General features: G+C 37.7%; 4 protein-coding genes and 1 long non-coding RNA gene across 5 annotated transcripts in view; 4 read left to right on the forward strand and 1 right to left on the reverse strand.

Annotated features, from left to right (window-relative positions):
• Nucleotides 1-11,647, forward strand: part of LOC129794694 (uncharacterized) — a 57,449-nt gene extending 45,802 nt beyond the window's left edge. The window contains exons 4-7 of the mRNA XM_055835539.1: nt 8,455-8,513; nt 8,608-9,274; nt 9,861-10,399; nt 10,465-11,647. Of these exons, the coding sequence (XP_055691514.1) occupies nt 8,455-8,513; nt 8,608-9,274; nt 9,861-10,399; nt 10,465-11,055 (1,856 nt within the window). The 3' untranslated portion in view covers nt 11,056-11,647. The remainder of the gene's footprint in view (nt 1-8,454; nt 8,514-8,607; nt 9,275-9,860; nt 10,400-10,464) is intronic.
• Nucleotides 199-2,639, forward strand: LOC129794778 (uncharacterized). Its single transcript, XR_008751078.1, has 2 exons — nt 199-1,191; nt 1,283-2,639. It is a non-coding gene; the product is annotated as an uncharacterized LOC129794778 (long non-coding RNA).
• On the reverse strand, nt 5,380-7,715 carry LOC129794698 (tudor domain-containing protein 3-like). Its single transcript, XM_055835543.1, has 5 exons — nt 7,599-7,715; nt 7,439-7,523; nt 6,395-7,297; nt 5,781-6,245; nt 5,380-5,713 (listed from the first exon to the last, which is right to left on the reverse strand). The coding sequence occupies exons 1-5, from the start codon at nt 7,625-7,627 to the stop codon at nt 5,465-5,467; spliced, it is 1,731 nt and encodes a 576-aa protein (XP_055691518.1). The 5' UTR covers nt 7,628-7,715; the 3' UTR covers nt 5,380-5,464.
• A 190-nt stretch (nt 11,648-11,837) lies between the features above and the next one.
• LOC129794758 (mediator of RNA polymerase II transcription subunit 19) lies at nt 11,838-14,664 on the forward strand. The gene is made up of 2 exons (XM_055835614.1): nt 11,838-12,749; nt 14,222-14,664. The coding sequence occupies exons 1-2, from the start codon at nt 12,197-12,199 to the stop codon at nt 14,383-14,385; spliced, it is 717 nt and encodes a 238-aa protein (XP_055691589.1). The 5' UTR covers nt 11,838-12,196; the 3' UTR covers nt 14,386-14,664.
• A 79-nt stretch (nt 14,665-14,743) lies between these two features.
• On the forward strand, nt 14,744-16,297 carry LOC129794732 (hyaluronidase A-like). The gene is made up of 3 exons (XM_055835586.1): nt 14,744-15,068; nt 15,144-15,585; nt 15,797-16,297. Exons 1-3 carry the CDS (start codon nt 14,834-14,836, stop codon nt 16,275-16,277), a joined length of 1,158 nt encoding a protein of 385 aa, XP_055691561.1. The 5' UTR covers nt 14,744-14,833; the 3' UTR covers nt 16,278-16,297.
• The last annotated feature ends 140 nt before the right edge of the window (nt 16,298-16,437 follow it).

Below are 16,437 nucleotides of genomic sequence, written 5' to 3' on the forward strand. Positions count from 1 at the left end.
TCGGATAATAACCTTTTTGGCCCTCTAGTGGGTATTCTGAGAAAGATTTTACCAGACTTTTTGTATCTTTAGAATTTTAATGAAAAAGAATAAGAATTTATATCAAATACACTAAAAAAAACATTTAGTATTGTAGAACAATGCTAGGTGCCCCGGTAGAGAAACCCTTCTACCGTATATAATGTTGAGCTATGGCACTATGTGTGTCTAGGGTTGGACAGCTCTGGGTGAAAGAGTGAGATGAGTCGTTAGCTCTATGCCGCTCATCAGGCACTCATAGGTTCAGTAGCCCACTGTTGCTCGTCCGATTCAGTTCGGGACCCGTTAGCTCTTCAAATAAGGGTAGTTATTAGCCCATGTAGGAATATCGTCCTACATATCAGAAGTGGGATAGGGTCCGCGTGTGCCACTGCGTGTGGAAAACCGTGAAAATCACGGCGCGAGTGAAAAGAAAAGTGAAAATTTCGGAGACGACGACGCAAAAGGCAGCGAGACAACATGGCCGCCACCGTGTGGAGAAAAATGCGGCGTAGAAGCAGCGAAATGCGACAAGATAGGACTGCGAAGACCATCGAGAAGCGCCCCAGCAACTGTGTGGTGGAGCACCCGGCGATGGAAGTAGCGCAAGTACCCCTGAGTGCCCCAGGAAAGGGAAATAAAAAGAGAAAAATTGAAAGGGGAATATGTTTCTTTGAATTGAAAAAAGTCATGATAAATTTCTGAGAAATTTTTGGCAATTCCAGAAATTTCTATGTGTTAACCCTTTTGTGTATGCTATGTGTGAATGGTGGCCACCCGCACAAAATAATTGTCTTGTCTTGTCTTGCAATAACATGTCGTAACAGGAATTCCTTTTCAGGTTATTCATGATAATTTTTGAAAATATTTCATGTGAAACTGCATAGGAAAATTCATAAGAAAAAAATGAAAAATGTTTTAAAAGTGTTTCATATGTTCGTGAAATTAGCCGAGTTTCATGAAACAAGATTCGGCGAGATTGATGAAACATGAAATGTTTTTGCTGGAATTTGACCATATCGTGACATTTCGGTCGTGCCGATTGAATACTCGGGTATTGCGTCATATTAAATGTCATTTTATATGCGTGTTTGATTGTTTTGAATATTCAAGGTATTTTGTGAGGAAATGCAAGAAAAATTCCATTAAATATCATAAAGAAATTGCTGCAGAGTAAGTAAGAAGATAAAGAAGTGAGACAGGAGAAGCTTATGAAGATAAAAAGTTAAAAATGCTATGTGTAATTTAACTCTTTTAACTGCAGGAAACACAAGTCGAGAAGGCAAAACAACACGGTTGCCATGCCCATGGGAACAAAGAAGCTAAGCGCAATAATACAGCGATTTGATTCAGATTGACCGACTGCATTGACACTGAAGATTGGCTTGTAGAAGTTGAAAAGGCGCGTTGATGTATCATTGGGAAGAGAGAGTGATAATTCTTTATGCATCTATGTGATTGAGGAGACCAGCAAAAAAAAATGGTTCATTGAGCCAAAGCGAGGCTGGATTCGTGGCAAAAATTTCGCGATGAATTGTTGCAATTCTTTCCTACCGTTGTGGATTTAAGGGCATCATTGTTGACACAAACTTTGAATCTCTCACGCAACTTCTCCGCGTGCTAATTGATGCGGAACAAAACATTGAAACATAGACGATTCCAAGCAAGACAGGCGCTATTCCAAGCGCAACTCTGGGTAAAATTCAGGGCGATACCATCCGTACCGCCATGGCAAGAAGAATGACATTGGGAAGCACACAAGGAAGCCAAAAAGGAGAATGAGTAGAAAAGCACCGAAGATCGACGAAGCTCTGAGAACTTTGTTACAGATGCAAGAAGACCGGACATTTAATTGCTCAGTGCCCAAAAATCAGCGAATCTTAAGTAAATAATTCCAATGAATTCCGAGGAGAGATGAAGATGATTAAATTAAATTTCTTGGAGATACGAAACAAAGTAGATGAAATCAATAAAAGAATCTTAAGCCTACTGAGTGTAGATCAATGTGAGATAGAATAAAGAAATTACAGAAAAGTATTATTATTTATTCGAGGTTTAATTAGATGTTTTTTCAAAACAAATTTAAAAAGATAACCTTAAGTTTACAGGAAAAAAGTGAAATACAGATCGCAAGGTAAGCCTGCTAAATAGATTGGAGAATAATTTCTTTGTCATTTTAGAGAATGGCCATACAACGAGGAAGCAACAAAGAAATGTGAAGGATTTAAAAAATATCAAATATTATATGCTCCGCTCAGACACAAGCTAGAAGTAATGAAGGAAGGGAATCTCAAGCGTAGGACAGGAATTGAGGACTGGATAGATATTAAGGAAGGCTATGTGCCAAAGTCAAGCAATGGCTGTGTGCCGCTTGAAAGCTGAGTGCGCTAAACCAAGGATTCAATATCAAGTAGATGCAATGAAGAAAAGCAACCTGAAGTGTATAAAAGGAATTAAGAACTGGATAGAAGGAAGAAAATCACTGGCCAAGTCGAGAGCCGAAGCAAGAAGACTTCGTCTTCACCTGCTGAGCCCCAGGCTTAGTTGCTTCACAGAGTTCATAGTACTATGTGTACTCGATCATGGAAAAAGGCAAAAGATTAAAGAACACAAGATGACAATGATGAAATATAACGAAAGAATAAGGACACTGGATTGACCATTCACTTCATCAATGAGGACATTGATCATATCAGGAAGGCCGAGATGTAGAACAATGCTAGGTGCCCCGGTAGAGAAACCCTTCTACCGTATATAATGTTGAGCTATGGCACTATGTGTGTCTAGGGTTGGACAGCTCTGGGTGAAAGAGTGAGATGAGTCGTTAGCTCTATGCCGCTCATCAGGCACTCATAGGTTCAGTAGCCCACTGTTGCTCGTCCGATTCAGTTCGGGACCCGTTAGCTCTTCAAATAAGGGTAGTTATTAGCCCATGTAGGAATATCGTCCTACAGTATTTTTATTAACTAGACTTCCGGAAGAAGTTCTTAAACCCGGAAGAAATTTTTGAAATTCCGAAAAAAGGAAACTTAAAAAATGTTTTTTAGAACATCCACGAAAGATACAAAAATGTTATATTTATTTATTCTTTAAAAAAATACATTTTATAATGTTTAGATCCCGGAAGAAAAACTATTTAGCCCTCTAGCGGAGGTTTTGAAAGAAATTCTACATTTTGAGAGAATCTTGATGATGAAAAATAGGGTTTTTTTTTAGAAAAAATACGAAAGTATTAAGAATTTTCATTCCGGAGAATTTTTTTAAAGCTTCCGGAACCAGAAATTGTTAAAAATGTTCAAAAATTGGGAAATTATTCTATTTTTCGTTAAATATTATTTTTTTACCATATGTAGGATCTAAAAATAACCCTTCCAGTATCAGGAAACTCCAGAAACAGGTTCAAGAAAACTCCACAAAAACCCAAATTCTCTTTTGAAAAAAAAACGTCCTAAAGACCACGAAAGGGTTAACTATTTTGCCACATTTTCTCGTGGATCGTCTGCATGCGGCTCTAGTGGTGCGAGCTATGTGAGATGAATGTACTTTGAATTCCCACAAAATCGCATTGATTTGCCGACTTTTTTTTAATGTAAGAAGCGACCACACGGTGTGTTTGTTGGAGGAAAATGATGCGAGAGATGCCCAGAATTGGATGCTGTGAGAGAAGAAGATGAAAAAAGTGACCGGTTGCTATTGAGGACGGTTTAATTTATAGAGTTGATTTGGAAAAGTCTCTCAGAGAGGCAAAAAGAGCACCCAGTTCCAAGGACCTTGACATTTTCCAATATGATCGGAATCTCCGGGCAGAAGATATTCGCGTGCGAATAGTTCCTCGCTAGAATTTGTATCAAAATCTATCTCAATTGGCAATTTGCAGTGCATTTATATTCTTATTAAAAGAGTTTCTTGGCCTTGTGGCTTGAAAAGGCTGGGGCCGTAAAGCTTTAAAATAAAAAAAAAAAAAAAAAAAAAGAGTTTCTTATTCTCTCATTAACCCTTTGAGGACAAGCGGAATAAAATTATATTTTAGAGTTTTTCTTCCGCTCAGAAAACTAGAAAATTAAAATATTGAGAATGTTGAAGTTTTGATGGCCATTTTGAAACCTAATTATGTTTCTAACCTCGAAATCTAGAGTTCTGTGGAAGATGAAAGATAAAACCATGCTGTTTGAGGCAAAATATTGTTCTTAAAGATTTCGCAGAACTTTTTAGCGATGTCCATTGATTCTAAATGCTTGAAAAATGGTCAGCAAACTCTAATTTTTAATTATATTTTTAGTATGATTTTTCCGACTTTATTTGAGGTTACATAAAACTATCGCCAAATTCATACGATTTTTGTTAATAAAAAATATCAAAGAAATATAGCATAAAAACATCAAAAATGGGTCAATATTTGATTAAGATTGACTTCCTTTTTTCAATCAATTTTGCTTAATATTGAGCTGAATGAAGAGTAAAAGTTTGAGCATTTTTTGTATAGAAAATTCTAATTAATTTTAACCCAAACTTTGGCCAATTTTTGAGCAAACTTTGATGAATTATATTTATGTAGTTCTTTGAAATTAAACAAAGATTGAATTCAATAAAATTAAGAAGAACTTATACAAATTCCAGTGAATCTGACTAAATATTTCTTCAATATTTGATCAATTTTTAGTCAACATTAATTGATTTTGTGCTCAAAAAATAATGCTAAATATTTCGTACATTCATTACTACAAGTTTTGGTAGTTTTTAACCAAAAACTTAGGTCTGATTTTTGTCCGTTCTTTGGGCAATTATTGCGAAAAGTTTGGCAATATTGTGACAATTTATCATTGATTTAAATTCTTTTAATTTTGACCAAATTCAAGTCAGAACTTTAGTCGAAATTGATTGATTTTTGTACACAGAGTATCCTAAATTATTTGAATAATTTACTGAAATTTATGTTTTTTTAACACAAAATTTTTGAGCAATTTTTGTCCCATCTTTGGTCGTGATTGAGCGATATTTGATTAAATATCGACTGAAAAATATCATAAATTGATCATCTTTTAGGTAATAGTAAGTCAACATTTAATGATTCTACGCTCTAAATCAATTTATCGCGCTTTAAGGCACTTTTTTGAGCTTTCACTGTGAAGAAATGGATTTTTGAACACCAAAATGCCGCAATTTTTGCTCAATAATTGCGCAAAATTTGATTTTATTATTCAAATTTAAAATTGAGCCAAATTTGATTCTATCTGTACTCTTTCTAAAGTTTTACACGTCCACCGCTGACTTACCCATTCTCTTCCTCCTTTCTAGCCAAAACAGCATAAAACCTAATTCTAAATTTTTCATTGAAAAATTAATAAATCAAAGAAAAAGGCATTTTTTTTTGTTTCAAATTATGCAAATGGTGCATTTCTTTATTACTTCTTGCGTTCTTTGATAAATACTCAACGAAATTGATCAATCACTTCCTCGGTGGGGCATAGAACTGCCTCTCAGTCCTATAATTTGGACCTCCTCTTCCACCGGTTGCATTGAAACGTTGATGTTGCTGCTGCTGCTGCTGGTGCGGCCCCTCAAAGCCTCCCCGTTGATCTCCATCCATTGTTAGTGGGAGACAATCATCCTTGAGTACTTCCTCGTAGTTCCCATACTCCAGGAACATCACCACGCACGTCTTCTCTGTGATTCCCGTCACTTGAGCATTATAGTACTGCACGTAAAAACAAACAAATTTGTGAATTTATTGGGATAAAGAGGAGGAATTTCAAATTGATTACTTTTCCATCTTCCCAGTACTTGGCAAGACAACGATCTCCAATCCGCCATTGCCACGTTGTGATGGTTGGCTGTGGCTCCGGTTGAGGTTTATGTTGCTGCTTAAGGACATTCCGGGCGAATTCATTGGTCTCCTTATTCTGAAATCCCATTATTTTGTTCGGATCAAACCCATTGGGGATCTGCGGGAAGGTTTTGTTGACCTCTTGGCGATTCCCTCCGTCGCCGGATAGTTTGAGATTCTCCATTTGGTTGCACACCGCATTGAATTTCGGCGCTGTTCGTCGTCTATCGTTGAATGTTCTCGCGTCTGATGGTCCTCCACGTGACTTCCGGAAGTCTCCACCACCTGGACGCCTTCCGCCACGTTCCTGATGCGCATTACTCCAGCGATTGTCCCCCCCACGATAGCTCGAAGCTTCCGGACGGTTGTATGTTGTTGGGGGTGGATGATTGTCCAATCTTACCTGCTTAATTTTTTTATTGTTTTTACCAAAGATTATGAACCATACTCCTATCTTTTAACACAGTTAACCATAGTCTAGGTATGGAAAAGTTAAGTAATCCCCATGAGGAAAACTTCTTTTCTTTCACCCAAACTGTGGTTTGATTTTACCTCAGTCGCATCTGCGGGAAGTTTCGTCTCTAAGAAGTCAAAGAGAGAAATTTTCCCAGATGGTCGAGCACTCCCCTCCTCACCCTCCGCTCCATTCCTTCCGTGGCGTCCACCGCGCCTCGGACGCTCTTCGCGACCTTCATGACGGTCTTCGCGTGGCCTTTCAGCTCCACTCTGACGCTTAAGGTGCCTCATGGCACGCCCAAGGTCATTCCGGGAGATTTTAAGGGCAAACTGTGCCTCCTCCTCCGTGTAACCTTTATCCACGATCTTCTGCACATTGTGATCCATCATCTTGTGCCCACCACCGAAGATTTTCTTCCCCGTGGCTGCCTTTGAGGCCTCAGCAATAGCCTCACTGCGTTGCGTGTTGAACTCAACGTTCTCCTTGGCTGTTTCCTTCTCCGGATCATTTGTTAGGGATTTTATATTCACATCCAGGGATTTTGTGTCAATCTTCTGCCCAAAGGGTATCCACGGTGGTGCAGCTGAGCTCCCCCTGGCGCCACCTTTGGCGAATTTCGACAGTGTCCGTGAAATCTCCCATTTCTCCGCAAGAGCTTCCACATAGCCACCGAGAACTTCTATATTCTTCGCACGAAGCAAGAGATTTCCCATTGCAATGGGAATTGGGCCATTCTTCAGCAAAACCTTCGTCCCAGGGACCGTGTTGAGGCTCAACTGTGGCAAGGAATCGTATTCAATGCCCGAAATGATTCCCTGACCGTCTGTTAGGTGAATCCGGAGGAGTCTTGGGGCTACTTTTGATTCCTCATTCGCCCGTGGAGCTGACGTATTCCTCACTTTGACCACCTGAACAATTAACCCATTCACGGGAACTTCATACTTTGATCCCTTCAGCTCTGCCGGGAGGATATTGTGCCCAATATCCCGCAAATCTGTCTGAGAAGAGAAATTTTGAGGTTAAATAACTTTCATTCATCCTCCCACGCTTTTCTTCGACGTGGCGTCATCGCAGACATTAAAATCTTTTTACTAATTCTTAGCTACATCTCTTCCACAAAAACTATCCATTTAACTTACATTTAGAGCTTGTTTTATGAGAAAATTCAGGTCACAATTCTTCCCATCTTCCGTCAACTTGCTCACGCCAACTTCAGTGAGATTCCTTTCAAGAGATTTAACAGAATTATTTGCAATTTTCACGAGAAATAAACAAATTAATATGTTTTTGATACTCTACCAGCCTTTTTCCTTAAGTTTTTCCATCATTTTCAACGTGAAAAAGCGCCAAAGATAAAAATAAATAAAGAGAAAACTTTTTTTATGATTCTTCTTCACTAAATGCAAAAAAGTTTCAAAATATGAGAAAATGTTTCAACTGAGTTTCAACTCTATGTTTCATGGACAATGTCAGCGCAGGTTTCAAAGTGTGCGTGGAAATTTTCAAATGTCCCAACGGTTTTGTAACGAACAAGATGAAAGAGAAAAAATAAAAATTAAAGAAAAATTAACCCTTTGCCACATGAATTAAGCGAATATGAGAAATATTTCAATTAATTAATTTCTTCTGAATAGATTTCTATTCTATTCTTTTATTTTTCAGCTTCTTTGTTGCAATTAAAAAAAATTAAATAATGAAATATTTAACAAAATGGCGCTAAAAGTTTTCATAATTAGATTTTCTTCAATTTTACTTTGTTACCTTTATTCCAAAAAATCAAACAAACAGATTTTGCTAAAAATTATTGAAGACTGCTTCTGATAAGTAGGGAAATTTTAAACTTAACTTTGTTAAATTCAGAATTTATTTTCTTGGAGTTCTTGAAGAATATTCAAGGACCTACATAACCTCAAGTTTCTATCTAATCTACCTTCCGTGTTTTTTTTCGAAATTAATAAATAAGATTTTGAAGTTATTATTAAGTAGTTTTTATTTAATCTTAATTTTTAAACTAAATCTGTTAGATAAAACAGGAGTTTTAGCCAATTTACAGTGAGAAATCCTTAACAACCATATTGTTTACATAAAATGGCGGATTTTCTTCAAATAATTAATGTAAAGAATTTCCTTTAACTCCTTTAACTGTTTTTCACAGGTCAGATCGTCGCATTCATACTCCTCTATCTTTGTTCGTGCTTTTTGGCTGAACCCGGTGTAAGTTCAACTCCTTTCAAATTCCGCCATTTTGAATTTCAATTGTTTTCAATTTCTTATAAAAAAAAACCTTTAAAAAAATTAATTTCTGCAGTACCTGGACTTTGACAATCTTCCCGAAACAAATTTCACATGTGCTGGAAAAGTAATTGGCGGCTACTATGCGGATTTGGAGACATCGTGCCAGATGTTCCATGTGTGCACAATTGGGCAGCTGGATGAGCCGATGGACATCAAATTCCTCTGTCTCAATGGCACAGTCTTTGATCAGGAGACACGCGTCTGTGAGCGCGTAGATGAGGTGGATTGTTCCAAATCTGAACGCTTCTACTACCTCAATCTCGAGCTGTATGGCAATACGATGGTACCAGTGCCAGAGGAGAGTGCTGATGCTGCTGTTACAACGAGTTCCTCGAGCACAACAACGAGCACAACGTCAACAACCACATCTGCACCACCAGTCACAACAACTACAACAACCACAACACAGAGTCCCGTCACGAGTACCACACGTCGTCCACTGAGCACGTCTAAGCCATCGCATGCACCCTACAAGCCCGCATATACCTACAACAACACTAAGGGACCTGCGCCGTCGGGATTCTCAACAACTCCTGGGGCACAGGTGCACTACCTGTCCAGCACAGCGGCACCCACATTGCCAGCTGCAACGGCAGATGAGGGAGAAGAGGCTGAGGATGACTACGAATATGACGATGACTACTTTGTCACGGATCGTGGGCCTACGGGTTTTGATCCAGGTGAGATAGGAGCTTCTGTAATTTAGTTGTTAAGCCGTGAACTGGCTGCTCTTAAAAAGCCAGTCTTGATACCGGCTTAAAAGCTTTTAAAAATTAGTCTTAAGACTGTTCACCTGCTCTTATTTAGCAGGCCTGAGTTTGAACCGGCTTTCAGGGTTTAAGAATTCTGCTCTTAATCTGTTGTCCTGCTACTCTTATAAGACCAGAATTTAAACTAACTTTAAAGCCTTTACAAGTTAGTCTTGAAACTGTTGTCTGACTGCTCTTATATGGCCAGAGTTCAGAACAACTTAGAAGCCTTTACAATTTATTCCTTAATCTGTTAACCGGCTGCTCTCATTAGGCCAGAGCTCAGGACGGCTTAGAAGCCTCAACAGTTTACTCTTCAAACTGTAGCCTGGCTGCTCCTATAAGACCAGTAGTCTTACCAGCTTAGAAGCTTCCACCATTAATCCCTAAAACGTCTCAATCTATTAGCCGGTTTAACAGCAGGCAGTTGTCTGCTATCTTTCTTCTGCTTCCAACTCCTGATCTTTGCCTCAGAACTAACTAATATTGCAATATAACCTCCAAATTTCTCTTGTAGGCCCAACAAATCCTCCAAGTGGCCCGAGTCAGGTGAATGCCTTCTCACCGCAGCACTTCATCTTTCAGCAGAAAGAAGAGAAGGCAAAAGGTGGGGGCCAGGGTAAGCCGGCGATCTCATTTCAGCAGCAACAATTTGAGAATGGTGGCTCCTTACATAATTCCCACATAACCGTGACAACGCACACGGCAACGCCGGAAAAGTCACATAAGCAACCCGTTGCGCAGCAGCAATTTCAGCAGAAGGGTGCAACGGCATATGGGAAGAATCGTGCTGTCACGTATACACCGCCACCAAGTATAACAACATCAAGGCCGCAGTACAATCTGTATGGATTGAATACGGCACCGTCTTCCGCACAGCTACCAAAGAGAATACCTCTGTTGCCAACTGCGCAGCACTCCCAGAATAATCCGCCTACGGGTCATGCTGGCTACCAGCAGCATCCTGCCACACCCTTCCGGCTACGTGCCCAGGGATTTCAGCTGCCGGTGGCACAGCCGCGCCCCTTTGAGGGCTACCGTCGTCACATGCCCCAGGTAAGACGCCTGTGAACCGTTGACGACGCAAGCCGGCTCAACCTTCGAATCTTTTCACCTTTCAGATCCCTCTGCACTTACCACCCTTTGAGCAGAGACGCGACCACAAAGAGATTCTGGGCTTCGAGGATGCCGCTGATGCGCTAATAGCACCCGCTGAGCGGAAAGAGCTAAAGCGCTCAGATCCACGCGGTGGCAGCAGCAGTAGCAGCCAAAATGCCACTGTTTCCGTGACGACGTCGTCCACATCGAAGCAGCGCAAGGTGCCACCCACGGCATCGGTGCGGCAGAAGGGACCTTCGGGGCCAGAGACGGCATCTAGTAGTAGTATTAGTAGTAATTTAAAGAAAACCCATAGTCAAGCGTACGACAGGGTCCTGCTGACGCCGCAGGATCGCTACATTTCGAGTCTGCCGAAAGTTGTGATCTCTGCCAGTGCTTCCGTAAGCGATGGCAGTGGTAAGAAGCTCAATTACTCAATTGGGAGCAATGTGAAAATACCGCCACCCTCATATGATGATTACCGCGAGGGGGACGTCATACTTGATCCCTTCTTCCTCGATGTGCCCAAAATTAAGCCTAGAATTAAGCGCTTTGCTGGCTTTGCTAAACGAAGGAAACGAACACAACAAACAGAACAACTGAATTCCACATAAAAAATTAAATTTTGTTTTTTAAATTGTTGAATCTGTCAAAAATCTTTAATTTTTCTTTGAATTTTAGGGTTTTTTTTTAAAGATTTTTACAGTTTGGCTTTTTTTATTTTCTTCTTGAGTTTCTAGAGAAGAAAATACTTTTTTAGAAGTTTAAAAGTCTTTTGGGGGATTTCCGGACAAGGAAAATACCGGAAAAATAGTTTTTTCTCTTAATCCGTTCTTTGGTAGTTATTGCCAAATAAAGAAAATACGTTATTTAGCAGAAAAAAAATTAACAGAAAAAGATATTAAGCATTTTAAGGGTTAAACTGCAATGCAACAAAGGGTTAAAACACAAGAAAAAATGCAAAAAGACAAACTGTCAAATTAAATTAGAAAACTCTCAAATCAAAGAAATATAAAAGATTTTTAACAGAATCAATTCCAAAATTTCTAATTTAATCTCCCCTCCTTGCAACATTGTACCCCCTCCCCATGTCCCCAGATGAATGAATTGTTGAAGGAAAATGAGGAAAATGTAGAAAAATGTGTGTGGAAGAAAGAGAAATTATTAAAAAAGAAGAGATTCCGTGTAAATAAAATGAAAAGAAAATTATGAGATTTTGAAAAAAAAAAGTTGTTTTATTTCATGTTTCATTAATGTTTCACATTTTGGCGGGAATCCTCCCCTTTCATGTTTCACATTCTTGTGGTGTTTCATGTTTGTGCTGTTTCATGTTTCATGACGTTTGTTTCATTTGTGATTCCAAAAAGTATTCATGATTCAGTGGAATCAGACGTTTGTAAATCACCCCTGGCTGAAAGAAACTTTCTCGAAAAATCAAAAGAAATTATCTTTCATAGTTTTCTTCCAATTTCCCAGTGATTTCTCAGAGTTTTCACTTTGAATTCATCCCCAAAAGGGTGCCAATGGTGTGCTCGTGGTGAAGGAACTGGAGAAAAACTTTTCACTTAAAGTGCGGGAAAACAAAAGAAAATTCTTTGCTTGGGGCCGTCAAGGCAAAAGAAGAAAAAAGATTCTTGGACGTTGCAACGAAAGGAATTTCCTGAACAATTTCCTGTGTGGTGAGACACGGAGGGAAGGTAGAGAGAGAGAGCAGGAAAGGTGGTTGTGGCTTTGCTTGCCCCAGAAAAGCAGGAAATGTTTAACTATGGCAACATGATGACGGATTTTCGGAAAGTAGAATCCTCCTACTCACCAAAGTCCTCCTCACCGCGCGGCGGTAGATCCCAGGATTCCTCCGGGACGCTCAAGACGACCATTTCGCTGGGGAAGAACCCCTCAATTGTCCACAGTGGGCCCTTCTACCTCATGAAGGAGCCGCCGAGTGAGTGTGGTGTCACGGGGGCCACGAATCTCATGTCCTACAACAATCTCGAGCATTCATACAGCAAGTACAGCGGGAAGAAGGTCAAGGAGCAACTTTCATCCTTCCTGCCGAATCTTCCGGGGGTCATTGATGGCCCTGGGCAGCAGGATGGCAGCTCACTGCGGAGTGTCATTGATAAGCCCCCAATTGTCGGGAAGGAACTCCTTTCACTCACAAGTGTCCAATTGGCGGGCTTCCGCCTACATCCGGGTCCCCTTCCCGAGCACTACAGATACTTGAACACAGCTCCCGCCAAGAAGCACAAGAACAAACACAAGAAGCACAAGCACAAAGATGGTGTAGCACCACAAGAATCCGTCGTTGGTAAGTTATTTGTTTTATTTTTATCTTTTAATTTTCTTTTTTAACCCTTTCACGTCCATCAGTTCATGCGTAGAGTTAATCCTTTGCGTATGCTCTCCATATGAAACATCCAAACGTCTTATTTGGCATCTTTGTAAATTAAATTGCATTTCTTATGTAAAAGAGCATAATTTCTTTAATTAACCCTTTCGGGTTCATGTGAAACATTGAAACATTCAATGTTTTCATCACGAAACTTATTCTATTAATGTCTTCAGAAGGAAATTTTCAGTCAAAATGTCTCGTTTTCAAAAAAAAAAAAAACCAATATTTCAATATTTCTGTTTCATTTTAGACGCTAAAGGGCTAAAAACATTAAAAATTTGTTCAAATCTGGATGCAAAATGATCTGATTTTAGCTATTTTCTAGTGCTTGAGAAGGTTTTTGGAAGATTTAGAATCAAAATCGGATGAAAAATTAGCTTCATAGAGACCCTAAAATCGTCAGAAAATTGTATTTTGACAATTACTGAAACATTCTAAGATTTTATAACGTTAGAATCCAAAGAAAAATATTAAAATTCTTTTAAAAGAACTTTTATTTCACTATGATATATTCTTTTAATCTTTCGCTAAAAAAAAGTTATTATATATTCGTGTTCGTTTGATGAAAATGTCAAAAAAAATTTAAAAAAAAAAAGAAAATTTCAAAAGAATCTCAAGCATTTAAATTATATTTTTTTTTATCAAACTTTAAAAATTGAATAATAGAAAATATATCGAAATTTTTATTGGCTGTCAAACGTTAAAATTATTTTATTAATTGACTACCTATTGGATATCTAAATTTTGTTATTAAACGTAAATCGTTAAAATTACATTACAATAAAGTTTTTAAATGTTTCACATATTTGACATTCAGTGAAACATTCAAACAGTTGACATTTTAAAAATATATTAAGTTTTTTTCGCAATTGATGCGTTACAACCTTTTGAAACATTTTAATTTGACTTAAAATGTTTTTAAAATGTTAGTAAATATTTAAAGTTCTTTTAAGGAACAAACTAGACGTCAGAATGTATTGAAAAACTATCAAAAGCTTATTCAATGTTATATTTCTTTTAATAGATTATCAAACGTTAAAAAAAAGCTTTCTATCTTTAACTTAATACATGACAATAAATTATTTTTTCAAATTACTTATAAGAGAAACGTGAAAAATAAATAAACGTTAAGAAATTGGCTCAAAGTAACGTTAAAAATATGTCAAACGTTAGAATTGAGTAAACTATCAAAAAACTTTAAGTTTAAATGTTTTTTAACAACTTCTAAAAAACAATTTAATAATTAATAATTTTTCTCTCTTATTTACTCATTAAATTCTCATTTAAAAAAAAATAAACAAATTAAAAAGAAATCAATGAAATAATTTCTTATTTAAAGCATTTTCTTCTTTTTCTTTTCTGAATTCCTTTTTCCCACCATCATACAGATGCAACTGGACTCGATACTCACGAGAAGAAGCACAAGAAGCAGAAGCGGCATGAGGATGACAAGGAGCGGAAGAAGCGCAAAAAGGAGAAGAAACGCAAAAAACAGCGACACAGTCCGGAACATCCGGGTGGCTCAATCCCCCCTCAGACGCAGATCTTCTAGAAGAAAAAAGGAGATCCTTCATTGTGCAACCCGAGAGAGCCTCCCGCCCACACACTTCCAACAATTTTGTCGCTCTCAATGTAGCCTCCACTTCCCTCCTCCTCCTCCTCCTTCCTCCCCACAAAACACGCGTATTATTTATAAGATGAAATGGACATCGTATTTAATGCAATTTCCCCCCTAAAATTAGGCTTAAGGAGACATTTTAAAGAAAATAAATAAAATTAGAGAATTATAAACACAAATAAAATAGAAAATCTATTTGTAATTCCAAGAAAATTGTTTTCTTTTTTCTTAACCCAAGAAAAGCGTTACTATTTAAATATTTATTCAACTGCATAGACGCCATGTTTGTTTAGCTGCAAATTCTGGTGATAAATTTTCACTAATTTTGCTATAAAAGAACGAATTTACTGCAAAAGCCGTCGTTTTGTCTAAAAGAAAAGCCATGAACTGGTTTTTCCATTTGTTTTGTGCAGTTTTTGGGATTTTTTGTGAAGAAAATTCTTTTACAATTTATTGGAATGTTCCAACGCATCAATGTGAAAAATTGAATGTTTCTTTTATTAGTCTTTTAAAAGATTTAAATATCGTTCATAATAAAGATGGAAATTTTTCCGGAGAGAGTTTTACAATCCTCTACAGTCCTGGTTTATGGCCATCAATGGAGCATAAGAATATAAGTAAATTCTTTTCATTCAAATTAATTTAATTTGTTAACTGAAAAATTAAATTAATTAAAAACTTGTCTTGAAAAGCAAATGGCGGAATGCCTCAGTGTGGAAATATGACGCTACATCTTAAAAAACTGAAGGAAGACGTTGAGAAAAAACTACAAGTTAACTATTCCGGTTTAGCTGTGATTGACATGGAATCCTGGAGGCCGGTCTTTCGTCAAAATACCGGATGGATGATTAAATATCGCGAACTGACTTTTAAACAATTTAATAAAACTTTAGCAGATGAATTTCAAAAGAATCAAACAAACACCACATTGAGGAATTATCTGATCACTGAAAGTGCTAAAATATTTGAACCACCTGCAAGATATTTTCTCATGAATAGCACCGATTTAGTGAGGAAATTAAGGAATGAGACTAAGTGGGGATACTACGGCTTTCCTTATTGCTTCAATATGGGCGTGGCAGCCAATGCAAGGAATGAAAGTTGTCCAGATATTGTAAAAGAAGAGAATAATAGGTAAGAAAAATTCGTTAAATTCTGATCATATAACCAAAATGGCGGGGCATATTTTTTTTAGGTTAGAATTCTCTAGCGTGTGTAACGAATTTCGGAATATTTTTGAATATCCCGGAAACATTCTTGAAATATTTCATGAAGCCGCCATTTTGATTCTATATTCTCCCCATTTTTACCCAAAATCTTAATCTTATTTTTAAATATTTCTCAGAACTGACTGGCTATTCAAGTCGTACGATTACTGGTTCCCCTCTGTTTACATTACAAAGATAAATTTTACTTGCGAACAGCGAGGGCAGCTTGTTCGAGGACGCGTCACTGAATACGAAAGGCTCCGGAAGGAATTTAACCCAAAAGCTAAAATTTATCCGTACGTTTGGTTTCTCTACAATCTCAGTAATGAATATCTGAGCAAGGAAGATTTGGAAATGTCTCTGAAAATCCTCAAAATGGGGAAAATGGATGGAGCTGTAATTTGGGGATCAAGTAAGAATCTCACAAAGGAATGTGAGTGCAAAGATCTTTATGATTATGTCAATGGAACCATGAGAACAGTCCTTAAACGACTTGAAAATCCGGAAAACAATATAGAATGGAATGGTTCCTGTCTGGAAACTTCTGATGAAGCAAAGTATTTAAAAAATTGTACGGACAAAATAATGAAAATTCAGGAACTTCCGGAAAGATTTTGAGAAATAAAATTTGCAGCGAAGATTTCGAATATTCATTAAAAATTCCGAATATTCATAATTCTCATTATTTTTCATCTTTTTCTGTACCTCAAATAAAACTTTTGATTTTACCCCTTTCTTAAAGCCTTTCCCTCGCTTATATTTGAGTCTTTCTTCGTTC

Source organism: Lutzomyia longipalpis, chromosome 4 (assembly GCF_024334085.1).
Source record: "Lutzomyia longipalpis isolate SR_M1_2022 chromosome 4, ASM2433408v1".
Classification (NCBI taxonomy): domain Eukaryota; kingdom Metazoa; phylum Arthropoda; class Insecta; order Diptera; family Psychodidae; genus Lutzomyia; species Lutzomyia longipalpis.

Coding starts and splice junctions, on each gene's coding strand:
- LOC129794698 (XM_055835543.1), bottom strand. CDS start 7,627: ATGATGGAAAAACTTAAGGAAAAAGGCTG. Junction 7,524..7,598: donor AAACTTAAGGAAAAAGGCTG/GTAGAGTATCAA, acceptor ATCTCTTGAAAG/GAATCTCACTGAAGTTGGCG. Junction 7,298..7,438: donor TCATAAAACAAGCTCTAAAT/GTAAGTTAAATG, acceptor TTCTCTTCTCAG/ACAGATTTGCGGGATATTGG.
- LOC129794758 (XM_055835614.1), top strand. CDS start 12,197: ATGTTTAACTATGGCAACATGATGACGGATTTTCGGAAAGTAGAATCC. Junction 12,750..14,221: donor ACCACAAGAATCCGTCGTTG/GTAAGTTATTTG, acceptor ACCATCATACAG/ATGCAACTGGACTCGATACT.
- LOC129794732 (XM_055835586.1), top strand. CDS start 14,834: ATGAACTGGTTTTTCCATTTGTTTTGTGCAGTTTTTGGGATTTTTTGT. Junction 15,069..15,143: donor AATGGAGCATAAGAATATAA/GTAAATTCTTTT, acceptor TGTCTTGAAAAG/CAAATGGCGGAATGCCTCAG. Junction 15,586..15,796: donor GTAAAAGAAGAGAATAATAG/GTAAGAAAAATT, acceptor AATATTTCTCAG/AACTGACTGGCTATTCAAGT.